At 41.2% G+C, this 20,547-nt stretch overlaps 1 protein-coding gene across 7 annotated transcripts in view; it reads left to right on the plus strand.

Moving 5' to 3' along the window:
- Positions 1 to 18,978, plus strand: part of ADNP (activity dependent neuroprotector homeobox) — a 46,090-nt gene extending 27,112 nt beyond the window's left edge. For 2 of the 7 annotated variants that reach the window (XM_060230789.1, XM_060230790.1), the window contains exons 2-6: positions 4,988 to 5,100; positions 8,548 to 8,685; positions 10,495 to 10,607; positions 12,891 to 12,983; positions 14,760 to 18,978. In XM_060230789.1, the coding sequence (XP_060086772.1) occupies positions 8,613 to 8,685; positions 10,495 to 10,607; positions 12,891 to 12,983; positions 14,760 to 17,906 (3,426 nt within the window). In that variant the 5' untranslated portion in view covers positions 4,988 to 5,100; positions 8,548 to 8,612 and the 3' untranslated portion in view covers positions 17,907 to 18,978. Of the gene's footprint in view, positions 1 to 4,987; positions 5,101 to 5,130; positions 5,141 to 8,547; positions 8,686 to 10,494; positions 10,608 to 12,890; positions 12,984 to 14,759 lie in introns of those variants that run through there. The other 5 variants (XM_060230791.1, XM_060230794.1, XM_060230793.1 and 2 more) reach the window with 3 other exon arrangements.
- Positions 18,979 to 20,547: the final 1,569 nt, after the last annotated feature.

The following is a 20,547-nucleotide window of genomic DNA, read 5'->3' on the forward strand; positions in this document are numbered from 1 at the left end:
AAGCAAAAAGGGCCAGCGAGCCCATGTGGTGAGCCTGTTCCAGCCCCTGGGGGAGGGCCTGATGGAGGAGTGCCAGAACCGGCCTCGGGGCCAGGCTTGGATCCTTGGGCAGGTTCAGGGGTGCCTAGGAGTTGGGGGCAGGCTAGCCAACACCCCCTAGGGCCTCCACAGCCACTTCAGCCCTTACAGCAGCAGGGGGCAACATGCTACAACACGGCGCCTGGCCCCTTCTTGCTCCCACAGTTTCAGCCAGCCCCCCCCCCCGGTTTTGGCCTATGATGGTGTCCCCTTGGCCCCTTCCTTCCCCACGGGCACCCTGCTTTGGAACACAAGGGGGGGGGGTGACCAGCACAGTAGAGGATCACCCTGCTTCAGTGCAGAGGGGAAGGTCAGCATCCAAGGGCCACAGAGGTCGCAGAGACCATGCTTCCCCCAATTCCTCTTCAGGATCAAGGTCCCCCCCACCCCCCTCTAAGAGATCCAGAGGCCTCGAGAGGTAGAGGCTGGGGCAGAGCAGCTTGCACCTTTCAATAGTAGCAATGATCGCAATAGCTTGCAGCAGAGACTCTCCCCCCCTCCTCATCTGGATAACACAGAGGAGATGCTGCATCCTTGATTACTTCTCTGGGAGAGGGAGGATAGTGAATGGTCAGGGGAAGAATCTGAATCTCAGACCTCCTTATCTAGACTATTTCAAATGGAACACTTCCAGCAATTGATGAGTAAGGTGATTTCCACACTGAACTACCAGATGCAGGAAACAGAGAAGCCTATATCCTCAGTTTCAACTCAACTGAACACAAGGGGCTTCAAGAAACCAGTCAAGGTACAGACCATTTCTCCCTTCCCAGACTTCTTCGATGATATCATGAAGGCAGAGTGGGCCATCCCTGGAAGCAGGAACTCTTTGTTGTCAATGGCCAAGAAACTCTATATGTTACCAGCAGAGACAATGGAGGACCTAAAGGTTCCCCTGGTGGATGCGCCAGTGGTAGCTCTACATTCTGGAGCTGTTCTACTGAAAGATGGGAAATTTGCTCTGATGGATACTACAGACAGAAAGAATGAGACTGCTCTCAAAAAAGCTCATGAGGCAATGTCACTGGCCCTGCGTTCTGCAGCAGTACTCTCAAATTTCACTAGAGCCATTGTCATTTGGGCAGACAATCTTCTCCAGAACCCAGATGTCTCACCAGTGGAGCTAAGGAGGGCCTTTTTAAAAATAAAGAGAGCAGCTGAGTTTGCTTTGAATGCATCACAGGACAACATTCAGTTCTGTGTCAGGGCACAGGCAGCAGACATCATAATTTGTCGCAACATCTGGCTAAAACATTGGAAAGTGGACACTCTCTCCAAGAACAATCTATCTACAGAGAAGTTCTCAGGCAGACTGCTTTTTGGTGAATCAAACCTGGATAAGGTTCTGGTAGAGACAAAGGAAAAGAAAAAGGCCATGCGTTCATCATCTTTCCGTAAGGACAAAGTCTACAGAGGCTTCAGACCATTCAGGTACAGAGCCAGAAACAACTCAAGACAACCTGCATCCTTCAGGAATGACAAGGGTGCTGCAACCAAGAAGCAGACTGCATGACTATCAGATTGAAGGCCGGCTCCAGGCATTTGCAGAGGTTTGGAGCAACACCACCACAGACCGGTGGGTATTGTCCATAATTCATCAGCGCTATAAAACAGAGTTCAACGCTACCCCACCTTACAGCTTCACACCCTCCCCAGCACCGAAATTAAAAGGCAGACGACTACTGCTACAACATGCCATTCAGCAGCTATGGGACATAGGAGCAATAGAGGAAGTTCCAGAGAAACAACACCACAAAGGGGTCTGCTCCATCCTATTTGTTGTTCCAAAGAAGTCAGGGGACTGGAGAGTGGTGTTGAACCTGAGAGGCCTCAACAAGTGGGTGCAAAATCGGAAGTTTAGAATGGAGTCCCTGCAACATATTCTACAAGTGCTGCAGCAAGGGGTCTTTCTTACATCCATGGACCTCAAGGAGGCTTATCTACATATTCCCATACACCCGGAATCCAGATGTCTCCTCCACTTTATTTCCAAGGGCAGCATTTCCAATACAAAGCCTTGCCCTTTGGCCTTTCTTCAGCGCCCAGGGTCTTCACCAAGGTAATGGTGGCATTGGTGGCACGTCTTCGTATCTGGACAATATTTTACCTGTATCTGGATGATATTTTACTATGGGCAAGGGACCACACAACAGCCATGCATCACACAGTGAGGACAGCTGCCCTCCTGCGCATGCATGGGTTCCTCATCAACGAGGACAAGAGCAACATGATACCAACGAGACCTAGTGCATCTCGGGGCCAGGGTGTTCACATCTCAAGCCACTGTGTTTCTACCAGAGGACAAACAACAAAAGATCCACAACCTGGTGATGGGCATCAGGTCTCAGAGGCAAGCCGACTTAATGCATCTGGCAGCGGTCCGGGGCTGATGATCTCCTGCATAGACATAGTACCATGGGCATGTTTTCATGCTAGAGCCTTACAGTGGATGCTTCTTCCCTACCAGAAGGACATTGCCAGACGAAGCCGCAGATGGATTGTGGTGACAGACAAGCTCAAGAGGGAGCTGAAATGGTGGACAATGTCAGTGAACCTGAGAAAGGGACCTGCTTCTTCCAGCCACAACAGATGGTGGTCACAATCGATGCCAGCACGCGAGGCTGGGGAGCACACTGCGGGCATCAGGTAGCACAAAGAAAATGGTCAGAGACAGAAACTGGCTGGAGCTATGGGCAGTCAGACTGGCACTGGTAGCCTTCAGCCACTTGCTTAAAGTCCGCCACATTCTTGTGCGCACTGACAACATGACAATCAAGGCCTGCATAAACCGGCAAGGAGGCACCAGATCAAGGTCCCTCTTTCAGGAAGCACGAGCTCTGCTTCTGTGGGCAGAAGAGAATGTCACAAGCATAAGAGCGGAGCACCTCAAGGGCCAGGCCAACTGCCAGGCGGACTGGCTGAGCAGGGAGGACCTGGACCCAGAAGAGTGGGCCTTGAACAGAGAAGTCTTCACCCAGATAGTGAACGGATTTGGACTTCCTGTAATGGATCTTCTAGCAACCTTGAGAACCTGTCAAGTGGACCGATTCCTTTCCAGATTCAAAGAGCCAGCTGCAGAAGGGATGGATGCGCTGATGCACCCATGGCCCAAAGGAGACTCCTGTATATCTTCCCACCGCCAGCCCTGCTAGGCCGGATTCTGAACAGGATCGGGGAGGAGCAGGCAGAAGTACTGCTTGTGGCCCCTAAGGAGACCTTGTGGCCAAGGAGACCATGGTTCTCCGACCTGGTACAGATGGCGACCTCAGAATTATGGAGACTGCCACTCAGACTGGATTTATTACACCAAGGTTCAGTGCTACACCCAGACCCAGAATGGTTACAACTGACGTTATGTAGGTTGAGAGGTCATGGTTAGAGACCCAGGGGTTCCCCAGGGATGTGGTCGAAATCATGGTTCAGGCCAGGTGACCAGCAGCTAGACGGATTTACAACTACAGTGGACAATTTTACCAAGTGGGCGTACGAAAAAAATCGGGACCCATTGCAAGCATCTTACACGGAGGTGGTGCTCTTTCTCTTGATGGCTGGAAGCGTGGCCTTCGGCCTAAGACACTCAAGCACCAGGTGGCAGTACTTCAGGCCTGTTTGGGCCAGGGGAAGCTCAAGGGCCTGTCCAAAAATAAGCATGTGAAGAGGTTCCTCTTGGGAACTAGACAGATGGCACCACCAGTCCGTCACAGGTTTTCCACATGGAGTCCCCAAAAGTCCTCAGGGCTCTAACAACACCCCCATTTGAGCCTCTAAGGAAAGTAGAGCTGCACTACTTATGATGGAAAGTGGCCTTCCTAGTGGCCATAACATCAGCACGAAGAGTCTCCAAAATTGTGGCCCTGTCTACTAGGAAGGAACTGTGCATATTCCAAATAGACTCAGTGACACTGAGGACAGACCCCTCGTTTCTTCCGAAGGTAAACTCATATTTTCACCTTAACCAACCAGTCATCCTTCCGTCTTTCTGTCCTAATCCAACACATCCAAAAGAGAAGTCATGGCACAAACTTCATGTGTGCAGAGCCTTGCGTATATACCTGAACAGGACTCAGTCATTCTGGCTGACAGACTCTCTACTTATCTCACATTGTACACAGAATCAAGGGGAAAAGGCCTCTAAGGCTACTATGGCCTACTGGATCAAAAAATGCATTGCCAAAGCATATGAGGTTCAAGGATTACCCCCACCGGGATCGATCACAGCACATTCCACCAGGTCTGCAGCGACTACTGCAGCATTTGCCACAAGGGCCACAGCAGAGGAGATCTGCAGAGCTGCTACCTGGATCTCCTACTCAACCTTTGTGAGACACTACAGAATAGGCCAAGGGGCTTCTGCAGAAGCTGCTTTCGGCAGAAAGGTCTTACAGCAAGTTTTGGAACCATGAGTACCAAAAAAAAAAAGGAAAGGAAACAAAAGGCAGAAAAAGAAAAACCCACCCCAAAAACCAGCTAGGGTACTTCTAACCACTTCTGGATGACTTCCCCCCACTGAAGGAGAATGTAACATTGGCTTTTACCTGAAGGATCCTTGTCTTCAGTGGGGGCAAAGTCATCCACATCCCTCCCTCAAATAAAGCTACAGACAAGTTACACGTCAGCAAGACAAAACAAAGAGGGGAGGGAGAAAGAAAAAGAGGCAATAGCAAGTTGGAAAAGAGAAGAACACAGAGAACTGAGACACTTGATATGGACACTGCACAGAGCAAAGCTTGGACATAACTGGAGAGGTCAGCTGGATCTCTCCGATAGGAGCCACACATGACAAAAGAAATTTGCATAGCCCTATCGAGCGAGCAGAGGCGTGACCTGACCACTTCTGGATGACGTCGCCCCCACTGAAGAGAAGGATTCTTCAGGTAAGAGCCAATGCTCCGTTCTCTCTCTATTTCAGCTCTTTGTATCACCTGTGCCTGCAGTCCAGTTTCAGACTTGATACAAATTCTGGATGGTGTATTTGAGAAGAACTAGAAAGTAATAATTCTACCTTTTGTTCAGTTCTTCAAGGTAATCCACAAAACAAGAGAAAGTTGTTCAGTTCTTCAAGGTAATTCACAAATAGAGAAAGTTTTGTGTCACTTCCCAAAAATAATTGTTGCATGAACTTTTCCAGGCAATCATTATATTGTTAAATTCTTCAAATGTGTGTGGAGAATAATGCAGGACGAGAGATGTAAAACATTAGAACATTAACCTAGTAAAATATTATGTGACAAGGAAGTATTTAAATGTAAACATTTAATCATTTTCCAAGAGTTTGGAAGCCTGGCAAACAGCAACCTGTGTGTTACGGGATCATCTGAACCTATGGAACCAAGTGTTCTCTAATGTTGATCTGACAGTTATATGATCCAGCTCAAGACTGGCAATGGAGCACTTGAACATGTTATTTTTAAAAATAAAAGCCCATAACAGAGTTGTGGATCCACTTGATTTCCACTGAGCCCTGGAGAATGCAGTGGCTCTGCAGAGGAACTTGTATCAGCATGGAATGTTCTGACTGCAGGATGCTATTGAAAATATTGCTCCCTGGCACCCTTTTTGTCGCTTCTCCAAGGAGGGCTCTAATTTTACCAAGGAGCTGAGGTCTAGGAAGAGCTTGGAAAGATAGAGTTCTGTTAGCAGATTATTCATTCCGAATCAGAACATGCTATAATAACCATTTAAAGGACTAAGACGTAGCTTTCCCCCTGCTTCCACTGTATCAACTGACTCGTCCAACAGAATTAATTGGGGCAGTTGATGGCCTAACATGTTTGATTCCAGTCTTGATATTAACTATGACTTTTTTGCTTGATTCTTTACTGATAAAGCTATCATCCAGTCCAGCTTAGATGCAAGAAAGAGGATACATCCTGTGCTTGATGTGTTAGTAGCAGCCTCTTGTCATAGTTCTGTGGATAGTTTCAGGTTGGTTTTCTTGACTGATCTCAACAGAGTTCTTTGGATTGTGAGGGCAACTTCAAAACCAGATCCTTGCCTGTTCCAGTTGCTGGGAAAATGAAAATCATGCTGGGAAAATGGTCCTTGGGGGAGATTATTATGTCTCTTTTACAATATCTTGGGGCTGAGGTCAAGTGAGGGGTAGTAAACAAAGACGCTTAATCCAGACAAGGCAGGAGATGATGGTTGAAAAGACAGAGTGCTCAGCTGGTGTCTACCAGCATTATTTATTTATGATGGGATTTATATCCTGCCCATCCTGCCAAGGTAGGCTCAGGGCAGGTAACAGCATACAAGCCTATACATTAATTCATTAACATTCTAAAATAATCAAACTAATAAATTTCAATTAAACAGCATTGATTAAGCACAAGATGGCTATATTCCACAAATCTGCTTATTACGTGGGATCATTAAGCTGTCTTTAGTGGGTTAATATCTTTGGGGTGTTCATATACCTGGTCTTGTTGATCAGATCAACAGGTTGGTGCTGTTCCTAGGAGTGCCTTCTTTTTGTTGTATCTGGCTTGTAACCTTCCCCCTTATTTTACACTCTGCTGGGCAGGCCATAGTGTTCCATCATAATGTAACCTCTGGATTGGACTACTGTCAAATCACTATGTGAGGACTACCTTCGAAGATGTCTTGGAAATTTCAGTTGTTACAAAACGGTGCTGGGAGATTGCTTTCTGGGGTCAGCCACTTGAAAAGTTACAAAGTACTGCATCAGTTTTGCTGCTTACCTATCTGCTTTCAGGCTCAATTCAGAGTACTGGTTATCACCTTTAAAGCGCTTCATAGCCTGGGCCCCATTTAGCTCTTGAACCACATTTCCCAGTATACTCGGTTGTGCCAGCTACACTCCTCAGACAGACTTCTTAAATTTATATCTAGGATGGTCCACTTGACATCAGTTAGGCACAGGCAATCTGTGGTAGGGGTGAGTCCCTGCCTCTGGAATGGCCTACCAGAGTGAGAGGAGTCTTTACTTGCATAATTTAGGAAGGCATGCCTGGCAGTTTTATTCTGGAAGGCAGGGCTTTTTTTTGAGCAGGAATGCAGTTCTGGCTGGCCTGGCATCAGGGTGTGTGGCCTGATATGCAAATGAGTCCCTGCTGGACTTTTTCTACAAAAAGCCCTGCGTGAAACAATGTCAATGTCAGGGGGTATGGCCTAATATGCAAATGAGTTCCTGCTGGGGTTTTCTACCAAAAAAACCCTGCTGGAAGGCATTTGGTGAAGTGTAAATAGGCAGAACTGGCTTGCAGTTTTAACTGTGTGTACTGGATTCAACTGTGTATTTTAACTTTGTATTTGTTGCTGAATTCTTATGATTTTGTGTCCTTGCAGGTTTTGCTATATTGTTAGCTGCCCTGAGTCTAGGGAGATTAAGCATAGTAGAAATATTTTGTTAGTGTTAATATATATACCAACGTGAATAATCAGGCTAATTATGCACCAGCCATGATTATCAACAAAATGCCTTGAGGGATATAAAGTTGTCACTTGTCTGTGCAGCTGTTAAAGTCAAAGTCCCTGCCAGATTGTTCAGGACTGTTGCATTCATTGGAACTCCTTATAACTGAAAGCAAAAACGAGGCATGATCTCCAGTTCTGTGTATGCTGCTGGGAGCTGTCTTATGCTCTCCTTCTCTAAGAACCCTCAGAAATTAACTCCATTTCTCAATGATTTTGTCAGCATCATATGGTGACATGTTGTGAAAACATTTAGCTTTTTGTGAACCAAGTCATGAGGACTGCCACTTTTCTGCCTATACTGTTATGTGCCAGTTTAGTTCATGAACAATAAAAGCAAAAGCATTTGATATTATTAACACTCAAATAAGAGTTATGCTTATTATCATTATAACAGAATTGCACAAATGATAACAGGATGTGGCAGACGGTTGCTTTCCTTGGAAATCTGCTTCTTACCCAGATAATGGCAACTCAGGAAAAATCTTGGCCTCCTGGTTGCCCAAATAGCTGATGTTTTGAAGAACAGAATCTAAGTGAAAAAAACCAACATACCTTAAATGAAAAAAAAAACATGTCAAAAACAGCAGGACCAGATGGACTAACTGCATTTTATTATAAAACTCTTGAAAATTCTGCCACTACGCAAAGTTATGAATGACATAAGCGAAAAAATATGCTCCCACCATCCTGGCAAAAAAATCTCATATAACAGTAATGTATAAAGAGAATAACGATCCAATGTTGCCATAATTCATATAGACCCATCTCACTGTTACAGTTGGACTATAAAATTAAGAATATCTTCTTACCGTGTTCAGATGTGGTTTTGGTTGTGATCTAGTCCAGTACTTAACTTCTTATTGGGATTGCCTTAAAATGTTGATTTTAAGTGCTTTTGCTGTGTTGATTGATTTGCTGTTCCAGGGCCCAGGAATTTGTAAAGTTCCATCCTAAATGCTTGTTTTGTGTTTGCTATTACTTTAAAACCTACAATTAAGTTTTGTATCACAAAATGTATGATTTGTTTTTAAGGTCATGTAACAAGCACTCCTTCATGAGCCTATTGATTCTTCTTAAAACAATCCTAATCAAAAACAATGTGTGGTGTCCTTCCCAAACATGGATTCTGTACATCTCTCAGTTGCATGTTACAAGACACGGTCAGCTCAGGTTGGTAATTTATAATGAGCTCTGTCAAACTAGGAATTTTGCTTCTGTTGCAGTATAGTAAGAAATGTGCAATGTTGCATTCCTTAAAATCCAGTCAGTTATTTTATTTGGGCACAGAATTATTTTTTCAGTGTTTTGATGTTTCTTTGCTCATACTATGTTGCTTTTTCATACTTCCATACTAAACCTAAAATCAGTCTTATCTTTAAAACTTTTGAATACCAGGAATGTCTTCATTCTTACTAATGAGATTGCTATACATAGACCAGTGGTTTGGAAAGATGTTGGAACTATGCTACTGTTTGCATGTAAATTTATTCCACTGGACTGTTGGAGAAGAGAATGCCTGATACATTCCTCTAGCAAAAATCTTTGATCCCTCAAGCTAAAAGCATAATATGTAGAGAGCAAAATTATGACAGTGGACAGTTCATTTTTGCAGTACAAATCCACCTGTTGCATTTGTCAACATATGTGGCAATGCAGTTGTAAGCAGAGCCATGCCCCCTTCTAAGCCCAGTTACTTTAGTCAGTTTAGAATGGTATAACTCTGCTTAGCTGTGAATGCTGAAAGATCTCCATGTGTTAGTCTAGAAATCTAGCAGACTTAATTGTGCATAATATACTCCAGACAAATGATTCTATTCTAAGAGATGTCTTTTGTGTTAATTGATTGTATTTTCCTGTAGCACATCATTTCTTGGAATGGTAGATATAAAGCTGGAAAGAAAGTCATTGTAGATAATGTTCTTTGTCATATGTAATGTGGGCCGAAGAGCACTCAGTTTCTGTTTTCTTCATTTTAGACCCTTGGTTATTTTTGTGGGATCCATGATATTTTTATTCATCTGAGAGTATGGATTATCTGAAGTAATTTTTTTTGTTGTTGCTTCATGGCTAATGCATAGTTTTTATTATGGAGAGGAGAAGAAAGCTTCAGTACCAACTTGAAACACGCTGCCTTTAAGTGCTAGACACTGAACCTGTTTGTAAATCAGCATCCTCTGGTTATTGTCATAACTATGGAAAGTGCTCATCCATAGCAAAATTGGTCATATTTTTGTATAGCCAGGTGCAGACATAAGGGCTGCAGAAAGATGGTTTAATACAGATGGCAATAAGTGCTTGAAATTTGTTTTTATGTATTTTTGAAAGGATCTTATTTGGAACACTTAACTGTTTGGAATATACATTGGCTACCACTCCAGACATCTGCTCAAAGTGGCTTAAGGCATTCAGAATAAGAAAGTTGCAATCATTTCAATTTGAAAATTTCTCCTGCTTGCTTCTTGGGTTCTCAGGTCTTCTCTTGGGTCCATGGGTGAGCTGGGCATTTCATGAGCCCAGATTTATTCTTGCTTGCTCTTTTTGTTTACCATTCCCATGGTCCTTCCAGTATTCAAGCAAATGGAATGGAACTGTGAAACCTAAGGAATTGTGAGTCCCTCACTAGTAGTCAATAGCCCCATTCATGTGTTGTCCTTTATGAAAATGGAAAACTAAACCGGTGCTAGAGAAGAAATGCGGGGTGTGTGATAGGCAACACCGGGGTCCTATGTTTCCCATTCCTATTCTTCAACTTGTGCTGCTCTAAATTTTCACTACCTGATACATGTTTAAAAAATAAAATAGGCTAAAAAATGAATTTCTTTTGAGATATACAGCTTCCTTTAAAGGGATGAGAGAGAAATGTAAAAAGTAAAGATTTAATTGATTGATGACAGGCCTGTTACTAAGCTCTTCCCCACCCCCATCCCAAGATGAAATATTTTCAGTGAATTACTTTCTCACTTTTTTCTCCCTCAACAGAAACTATGTTCCAGCTTCCTGTCAACAACCTTGGCAGTTTAAGAAAAGCCCGGAAAACTGTGAAAAAGATACTAAGTGACATCGGTTTGGAATACTGTAAAGAACATATAGAAGTAAGTATGATCTTGGAGCTTTTGATGTGGAAGAGCATGTAAGAGCTCCATCTTCTGAGGAAGATATTTTAATTGAAATCTTTTCAGAACAATGAGAACGGTTGGTGTTCAAATAGGATAATTTGAGCTCTGGCTTACCTTGCTCCTTGAGCCTTAATTTTATCTAACTATCATATTTCTGCCCTATTCCCACCCCCCCCCCCAATAAAGCTAAGAATTGCATACATGGCTCTCCTCTCTCCCATGTTATTTTCACAACAACCTTGTGAGGTAGGTTGTGCTGAGAGAGAATGATTGACTAAGGGTCACCAGCAAACTTTTAACTGAACTCCACTGATTTTTTTAAAAAACTGTATGTTAGTAATTTGCATTCATAGAGTTGACTGTGAGTCAGCCCAAACGTAACATACCTGCTTGTCAGACAACATTATTCTTGTTATGATGGAGTGAGCAAATGTGCCCTCTTCCATCACACAGCAACATATGCAATCCCTATGGAAGCATGTCAACACAGCAGCTGAGTTTACACCTTTTAGCCCTCTTCACAGACTGAATTGGCCTCTACAGGGAGCTCCCATATTACTTGCTGTATGTTTAGGGGCCTACTGACCTGCTATTCTATTGTATGATCTGCCAGAGTGGGCATAAAAATTGAGAGAGGCTCCTTTTAGACAGCCTTTGTGTTTTGGTAGCTGGTTGCTAACGGATTTTTTGTGTCATATCAGTCACAACTGTTTTAGCAACCAGCTGCTAATGGATTTTATTTACCTTTTCCTACAAAGTTGCTTGTGTATGGTTAGCAAAGTATGGTTCAGCCATTCTTGAGGTAACTGCTTTCCTCCGTTTTCACCTTTTCTTTGCGCTTCTGAATTGCTGTAGTGTGCTGTTTAAAATATCTGCAGCACTTCTAGTAGCCCCTTTTTGCCATGTGATCTTTCTCAAACTTTTTTTTGAATGTTCTAAGTTGAATTCTACAGTGCTAGAACAATACAGCACTTCAGTGCTACAGCAGCATCATTGGGATGCCTTGGTGTACCACCAAACTGGTCCAGCACTATAGCGCTCAACTGAGAATTTTTTAAGTTTGAGGAAGATTGTGCAGTGATAAAGGGTGGGGTAGGGGAAATGTGTCACTGTTTGAAATGGCCAGATCGCTTCAGATACTGCTCATTTATGAAATGAAATTTGCTATATGAAACTTCTGTTCCTGTATCGCTTTACTCAGAACTGGGCCAACAACAGATAATATCTGGTTTAGAACAGTAATGTGAAAGGGGCCAGAGAGTGGTTAAGAATACATGGAGCCATTTCTAAATTTGCAAAACCAGCCAGCCTTGAGATAGAGATGAACTATTCATTATCTTCTAGATGAGACATCATGAGCTGATATTGTGCTCTGAAAAAGTAGAATTTTACACTTTTGTAATGGAAATCCACCCTCTTCCTTCTGAATTATGGTGCCACAGATTTATATATACTAAAATGCTTTGAAACCATAATAGTAGATACTTACCAGCATTTGAGGTAAATGTAGTTGTTGGGTGGCTTATCCTTATTTTTTAGCGATATGCATATAAGACCATGCTATGTAGTCCAGTTCCACTGTTTCTAAGTTCAGAATTTAGAGATTAAAATGTGCATTGTGTGTCTACTTGATTAATCATAATCTGTTATATGAAATCACAGCTGTAACTGGAACAGTTTAAGCACCAAACTCTTTGAAAACTGAACAGATCTAAAGATACTAGATTACATAGCTGAAAAATGCAGGCAAAGATCTCACAATATCTGATCCTCCAGAAGAATATCACATTAATGGTAATAAAATTACATTAGCTCACAAAACAATCTACTGCTGCAAGTGTCTCCAAGTCTTTATGGCTGTTGTAAGATGGACAGTATACTTGTTTTGAAGGAACTTTGCATGTTCTGAGCAAGGGACTGTAGTAGATGCTCTAAAATTAAACTGGTTTTGTTGGGGGAACATTTAGAACAGGAACCAGCCAAAATTAAGCACAAACCCTATTGTTTCCAGTAGGGGATCTGAATACATCTCTTCTGTTGAAACCCCAGTGGATGATTAACTTGCAGATAAATAAAATTGGTTTACTTTGGTTTTAAAGACACGAACATGCATTTGTGCTACATTCTCTGGGACATTGTTGAAGACATTGTTGCTGTAGAATGCTTCATGAATTTTCAAGAATTAAGGCATGAATGTACAGTCAGCTTCTGCCTTTTTATTTCTATTTATCCTCTTGCCAATCTTGTCCATCTTTGTAGGATTTTAAACCATTTGAACCTAATGACTTCTATGTGAAAAACACTACATGGGAAGATGTTGGATTGTGGGACCCTTCACTTACAAAAAATCAGGTTAGTAATAATGGCTTAATGTAAACATTTCTTAAATCCACCTAATTACTTTAAAACTCTTTTAAACTGTGAATGTTAACAGCTTAACACCATCCTGTGCCTGTTTAGACAGAAGTAGGTTCTTCCAACTTTCCTTGAAGGAAATCCCCGTTAAATGTGCATAGGATTTCAGATTGGGGAAGGGAGCAGAGATAGGAAGAAGACAGATTGTGGCCTTAAGAAAAGTGTGCATTGTTATGGTGCATTGTAGCTTCAACAGAAAGGGCATGTACTGATAGCGAAATAACAAATTCAGCCACAAGCAGCAACTCTTGTGGTCTTTTCCATTTGAGAAGTTAGTGTTTTTAAAATATATTATTGTACATTCTTATGAAACATAGATTGGTTGAGCCAGTTAAATGCCAAAGAACTGACAGGTGAGGCAGTATCTTTTTACTAGAGTAGCCTCTGTTGATGCAATTATAGTGTGTGTTAGACTGAAATTTGGTGAAGTCTAAAGGTTTTCCAGTATCATGGAGCTTCTGCTAGACATGGAGAGAGGTGGGGAGAGAGAGAGAACAGCAAGAGTACAGTTGGACTATACTAAAAACTTGGAGTTCTTGAATAAATGTATACTTTAACTTATGTATTCTGTCACTGGAAATCACTCAGCAGTAGAAGGATGCATTCTTCTGTAAAGTTCATATCACCACGGTCAGCCAGGAGTAATTTTCTGTCATTTCCAAAAACAGTTTGGACAGTTTATGCAACCAAAATACTTATTTAGGGTATGCCGCACTGTAGTCCTATTAGAAAATCAAGAGCTTTGTTTATTTTTCACAGCTATAAATAACATTCATAACTTCTTGTATTTACTTGAGTGCCACTGTGACTTTAAGAACTTACCTAAAGTGATTAAAGGCAAGGCCTGACAATTTCATTTTATGTGATGAATGAAGAATGGGCCATTTGTCATGTATCAATATTAAATCCATCGAGAATTTAAAGAATTTCCTGACAGCAGTTCCTCAGTGGAACATGCTTCCTCAGGAGGAGGTGGGCTCCATTTTTAAAGAGAGGCTAGATGGCCATCTGACAGCAATGGTGAGTCTGTGAATTAGGCAGATTATGAGGTCAGGAAGGGGGTGTGGGGAGGGGTATTTGTGAAGTTCCTGCATTGTGTAGGGGGGTGGACTAGATGACCCTGGAGGTACCTTTCAACTCTATGGGTCTGAGTTAAATTTTTATAAATACATAATTTAAGTCCTTTCTGCTTTGTATAAAATATAATTGGAAAGCCACTGTAATATCTTATGTACCTCTAGCTAGTCTTTTAAGCCAATTGGTTTAATGTGCAAAATAATTGCTAAGACTTAAAATAATTTGAGATCATTTTATTTTGTGAAAAGTTTTGATGCACATTGGAATAAAGTATTACAACCATGAAATCAGATCAAGATGAGTAGCCATGTTAATCTGTCTTTAGCAGTAGAAAAGAGCAAGTCTGGTAGCTCCTAAAGACTAACAAAACTGGTGGCAGGTTATGAGCTTTTGTGAGTCACTGATCACTTGACTCACAAAACCTCATATCCTGCCACAAATTTTATTAGACTTTAAAGTGCTGCTAGACTGTTGTTCTTTTCTGCAACCATGAAATCACTTTAAGAAGTTGATAGATTCTTCCAAACATATCTGAATAATACTTACCTTGCTAAGAAATACAACAGTTATGCATTATGTTTCCTTGAACCATAATTTTTTTGCAATACTTAAAGGTGTTTTTTGTTTGTTTTTAAGGATTACCGGACAAAACCCTTTTGCTGCAGCGCATGTCCCTTTTCCTCAAAGTTCTTTTCAGCTTACAAAAGTCACTTCCGGAATGTTCATAATGAAGACTTTGAAAACAGGATTCTTCTTAATTGTCCCTACTGTACTTTCAATGCAGACAAAAAGACTTTGGAAACGCACATTAAAATATTTCATGCTCCAAATGCCAATACATCAAGTGGAGGCATCAGCACTTTTAAAGATAAAAACAAGCATGATAGCCTTAAACCTAAGCAGGCTGACAGTGTAGAACAAGCTGTTTATTACTGTAAGAAGTGCACTTACCGAGATCCTCTCTACGAAATAGTTAGAAAGCACATTTACAGGGAACATTTTCAGCATGTTGCTGCACCTTATATAGCAAAGGCAAGTGAGAAATCACTCAATGGGGCAGTGTCCTTAAGTTCTGGTACCCGAGAAGAGGGTATGATTCACTGCAAACGATGCCTTTTTATGCCGAAGTCATATGAAGCTTTAGTACAGCATGTTATTGAAGACCACGAGCGTATAGGATATCAGGTAACAGCAATGATAGGTCATACAAATGTGGTGGTCCCAAGATCCAAACCTTTGATGCTAATTGCTCCAAAACCACAGGATAAGAAGCCTCTGGGACTTCCTCAAAGGATGGGGCCATTATCCCCTGGAAATGTCCGGTCTCTTCCATCACAGCAGATGATGAATCGACTGAATATACCAAAGCCTACATTAAATTCTGGAGGAGTTAATATGATGTCCAATGTTCACTTACAGCAAAACAACTATGGAGTAAAATCAGTACCACCAGGTTATGTTGGTCACACAGGGGGAAGGCTAAGTTTAACTGGTAGCTCTCCGGTTTCCTTGTCCCAGCAGTCTCAGTCAATGAAGCAGTATTCTCCAAGCGGAAATGGAAGACCGTACCCCCTTGGAGGGGAACCAAGATCACAGGCTTCAGCAAGATTCTCTCTTCAGTCTGCCAACTCATCTTCGCTTTCATCGGGATCACTGAAACCAACATCATTAGCTCAGTCTCAGGCAGCATCCAGAGTGCTAGGCCAGTCCACACCCAAGCCTCTTGGAGCTGGTGCTACAGGTGCCTCTCCTGTCAACACTTCATCAACTCAGAAATGGAAAATTTGTACAATCTGTAATGAGCTGTTCCCAGAAAATGTGTACAGTGTTCATTTTGAAAAAGAGCACAAGGCTGAAAAGGTGCCTGCAGTTGCTAACTACATAATGAAAATACACAATTTCACTAGCAAATGTTTATATTGTAATCGCTACTTGCCTACTGACACATTGCTTAACCACATGTTGATCCATGGTCTGTCTTGTCCCTACTGCCGTTCAACTTTCAATGATGTTGAAAAGATGGCTGCTCATATGCGAATGGTTCATGTTGATGAAGAAATGGGACCTAAAACAGATTCCACTTTAACCTTTGATCTGACATTGCAGCAAGGTAGTCATACCAATATACATTTACTTGTAACAACTTACAACTTGAGAGATGCACCTGCTGAATCGGTAGCTTACCATGCTCAAAATACACCTCCAGTTCCTCCAAAACCACAGCCAAAAATTCAAGAGAAAGCAGATATACCCGTAAAAAGTTCTCCTCAAGCTGCAGTTCCCTATAAAAAAGATGTAGGGAAAACACTCTGTCCCTTGTGCTTTTCAATCTTAAAAGGACCCATCTCTGATGCGCTAGCACATCACTTAAGAGAGAGGCATCAAGTTATTCAAACAGTTCATCCAGTAGAGAAAAAGCTCACATACAAATGTATTCATTGTCTTGGAGTGTATACTAGTAATATGACTGCCTCGACTATAACACTGCACCTTGTCCATTGTAGAGGTGTTGGGAAGACCCAAAATGGTCAAGACAAATCTAATGTGCCCTCTCGGCTAAATCAGTCTCCCAGTGCCGGACCTGTAAAACGTACTTATGAACACATGGAATTTTCTTTAATGAAGAAAAGGAAAATGGATGATGATGATTCCCCTTCTGTCTTTGAGGAGAAGCCTGAAGAACCTGTAGTTTTAGCTTTAGATCCCAAGGGTCATGAGGATGATTCCTATGAAGCCAGAAAAACATTTCTCACAAAGTATTTCAATAAGCAACCCTACCCCAGTAGGAGGGAGATCGAAAAGTTAGCTGCCAGTCTTTGGCTTTGGAAATCTGACATTGCTTCACACTTCAGCAACAAAAGGAAGAAATGTGTTCGAGATTGTGAAAGATATAAACTGGGAGTCCTGCTAGGATTCAACATGAAAGAGTTAAATAAGGTTAAACATGAAATGGATTTTGATGCTGAGTGGCTTTTTGAAAACCATGATGAAGAGAATTCTAGAGTCAATGCTAGCAAAACTGTTGATAAAAAAATAAACTTAGATAAAGATAATGAAAGTTCCTCAGACAGTTTTGAGAATATAGAAGAGGAATTCAATGAAAGCAATAGTCCATTTGCAGAATCCATGTCTAATTCTGGTCATAAAGCCTCTGTTAATAGCATAAATGAGAACCCAGGTGAAAGCATACCTAAGGAGGTGACAACTGAGGAAGCCATCTTAGTGTCTCCAGAAAAAACAGACCAAAAAGAAGAGGAAGGAGACCCAAAACATAAAGACACTTGTAATACAGAACCAACAAAACTGGTAGCTGATGGCTCTGACAGTGAAGGTGACCAAGTAGATCAGGATGATGCTATTGAATGGAAAGATGAAGCATCACCATCTGATAGTGGACCTGGTTCTCAGCAACCATCTGACTTCGAAGATAATACATCTGAAGTGAAACCGGAAACTTGGACAGATGAATCGTCCCAAAGTGAAGATGTTAATAACAGTAAACCTGTTGCAGAAACTAAAGGTGTTGCCTCTGAGAGTGATGAAGAACAGACAAAGTGGAAGAATAGTTCCTATGGAAAAGTAGATGAGTTTTGGTCTAAGGACCAGTCACAGTGGAAAAATGCAACGGAAATGGAAGAGAGCCTGTCAAATCAGCAAATGGAGTGGCAGAATAGCACAATTGACAGTGAAGATGGAGATCAGTTTGACAGTGTGACTGATGGGGTTACAGAATCAATGCATAGCGGCCTAACTGGGGTAGAGCTGAGTAGCCAGCAAGCATAAGCTGTTCAACTCCCTAGCCTCTGTTATCCTCCACTTGACAACTGTCTAAACATTTTCATTACAGGACTGCTGAAGTTCATTGTTACTGGTACTGCCTTCTAAGTGCAAGGTCATCCTGGCTAGGAGCTGTGAGGTGGCCATACCAATTCCAGTTCTTATTTCAAAGTATCCTGTTGGCAATTCCCACTTGAGAGTATCTGCTGTGATGAGCACAGTAACTTAATGTGAAAATGGATACGCTGGTGGCTCCCGGTTGCTCACTGAAGAAAAGTAAAGGTTTATTTTATCGGCATTTTCAGCATTTATTTCACTCTGTATATGTTCGGCTGTATGTCTTTTTAAACATTACCCTTTTTCACATGGTAGTTATAGGGCCAACATAAGAGCTACCAGTTCAATGTGTATAGTAGACTCTGGGAAAATTGTTTTTTTTCATGTATCATTCTGAATAGTTGAAATGTATATTTGTACAGTCTTTTAGACCTATTCAAGTGATGCTTATGCTATTGTTCTTGTGTACCCATCATAGATTTGGTTCTTTTTTTTTTTTAGTGTTGCCCTGCTGTGTAATAAATGCTGTATCTAGTTTACCTAGCAAAAAGCTTGAAACTGCATAGTATGACTTTTGACAGACTTAGTTTTTGCACATAACCTTGTACAATCTCAAAACAGAGGCCAGCAACATAAAAGTATATCTGGACTCTATTGTATTATAGAATTTTCTTGTTCTTGAATATCCTTGACATTACAACTGATGACTGAATTTCAGAGCCATTTTCTGAAATCTTTTAAGCTAAAAAAAATCACATGCAAGAAACAAGTTTGCAGCTACTAATTTTGACACCTTTTAGATCTGTATAAAAGTGTACTGTGTTAAAGCAGCATACGGAAATGAGTGCTGCATTTTTGGATATTTAGTTTTATCTTTAGTTAACACCAACATGGTGTTGTATTCATTTATACCATCTAATATATGACACATTGTTGTAGTATGGATAATTTTGTGATCTTTATTTCCCCTTTGTATTCATTTAAGCATCTAAATAAATTGCTGTATTGTGCTTAATGTAAACATTTGCTTTATTACATGGTCTGCTTTCCTGGTTGTTTTTTTTTTTTTAAAATGTATTTTGTTAAGCTGTTTTTTGTTGAAAGGCAAAACATAGGAATGATTTTAGTTCTGGTTCTTTGTTGATGCATTTGTAAGAAAATGAAAAAAAATCTACTGAAGCACCCTAATGCTGATCAGTCTGTCAATATGAAACTGTAACTAACGTAAATAGATAGGAAGGAAATGTGCAAGGCTATGGAAATTAACTGATGAATAAATTTAGGACACCATCCAGCCCTTTTAAAGCTCCATTGTATTCAGTGGGAAAGTTACATCTGTGCTTATTTGCTCGCCTGTTAAAATCAGCTGGACTTCAAAGTACTTTGAGTGCATCATATTGGCCTTTCTTTGGCACTTACTGCAAGTAGGGTGTCATTAAAGCTTGCTTAAAGCACTTTAATCTGTGAGATGAGTTTTAACTATAGGGTTCTGAATGTATAGTGTGATAGCTTCAAGGTGGTACTGCTTTGAGTATATCAGGCAGATGCAGTATTTGTGTATGGTGTGGGAACAGGCTGTAGTACACTTAGTAACTTAGGAGGCTGTTAGGACGCCTTGGGTTTCTAAAACCGTTCATGCATTTATCAGTAAAATGTTAAAAAAAGACATGAAAGCATGAAGCACTTTCTACTAGGGACAGAAGAGTACTGCTGATTTATGTTCTCCCCCTATAACTAGGTTTCCTATGTGACACAATTAAATGTGTGTGTGTGTGGGGGGGGGGAGCCAGTCTCTCATTTTTGCCTTTGTAGACAAACTTTTAAAAGTTGGCTAGCTACTGAACAATGAGACTTAATTCTTCTAGAGGAAATCTTTGAAATATCTCCAATTTTGGTTCATTGTGTTAGGATATTTTGGAGTCAAAAGATTCATCTTTTGTTCTAGTAATGACAAAGAAATGATGGGTGGTTATGATTTGGGGAAGATGATATATTTATATGCATTGCCAGGAAAATCCCCATAGCAATATATAAGGTTTTGCTAATGCTGCTTTTGCAAAGAAGGTAAGTGTCAGCTTCAAATATGAAAAGTTTTTTTGGTACAAACTTGGGAGGTACAAAATGTTAGAACAGAATCGATAAACTACAGCTCAGATGTTGCTTGCTTTTCCTTGGCAATTGATAACATGCACATGGAAGGAGATGAAGGCTGTAAGGAACTAAATACCACCAGATAAACCCAACCCCCATCGTTCAGGCCCCTTTCTTTCCCAGCCAAAGTATTTGAATTTTCTTGTATTGGTGTCTCATAATGGCACAGTTATGTTTTGTCACTGTCTCATGTGGGCTCTGATTTTTAGAATCTGATATTTATGTGCAAGCATTTTCATAAAAACTTGTACAATTCGGGTGGCTGCTACTACTCTGAGAACAGTATTATATACTTTTCGTGAGAGTTTGCATTGGATCTAAATTTTTAGCATGTTCTACTGCCTACCATTTACTTGCCTTCAAACTGCAGCCACTTTGCATTGCAGCGCTAAATTTTTAAAAGGCTTTTGTATGTTCAGGGAAACCTTTTGTTGGACTA

This window comes from Heteronotia binoei, chromosome 2 (genome assembly GCF_032191835.1).
Source record: "Heteronotia binoei isolate CCM8104 ecotype False Entrance Well chromosome 2, APGP_CSIRO_Hbin_v1, whole genome shotgun sequence".
Taxonomy (NCBI): domain Eukaryota; kingdom Metazoa; phylum Chordata; class Lepidosauria; order Squamata; family Gekkonidae; genus Heteronotia; species Heteronotia binoei.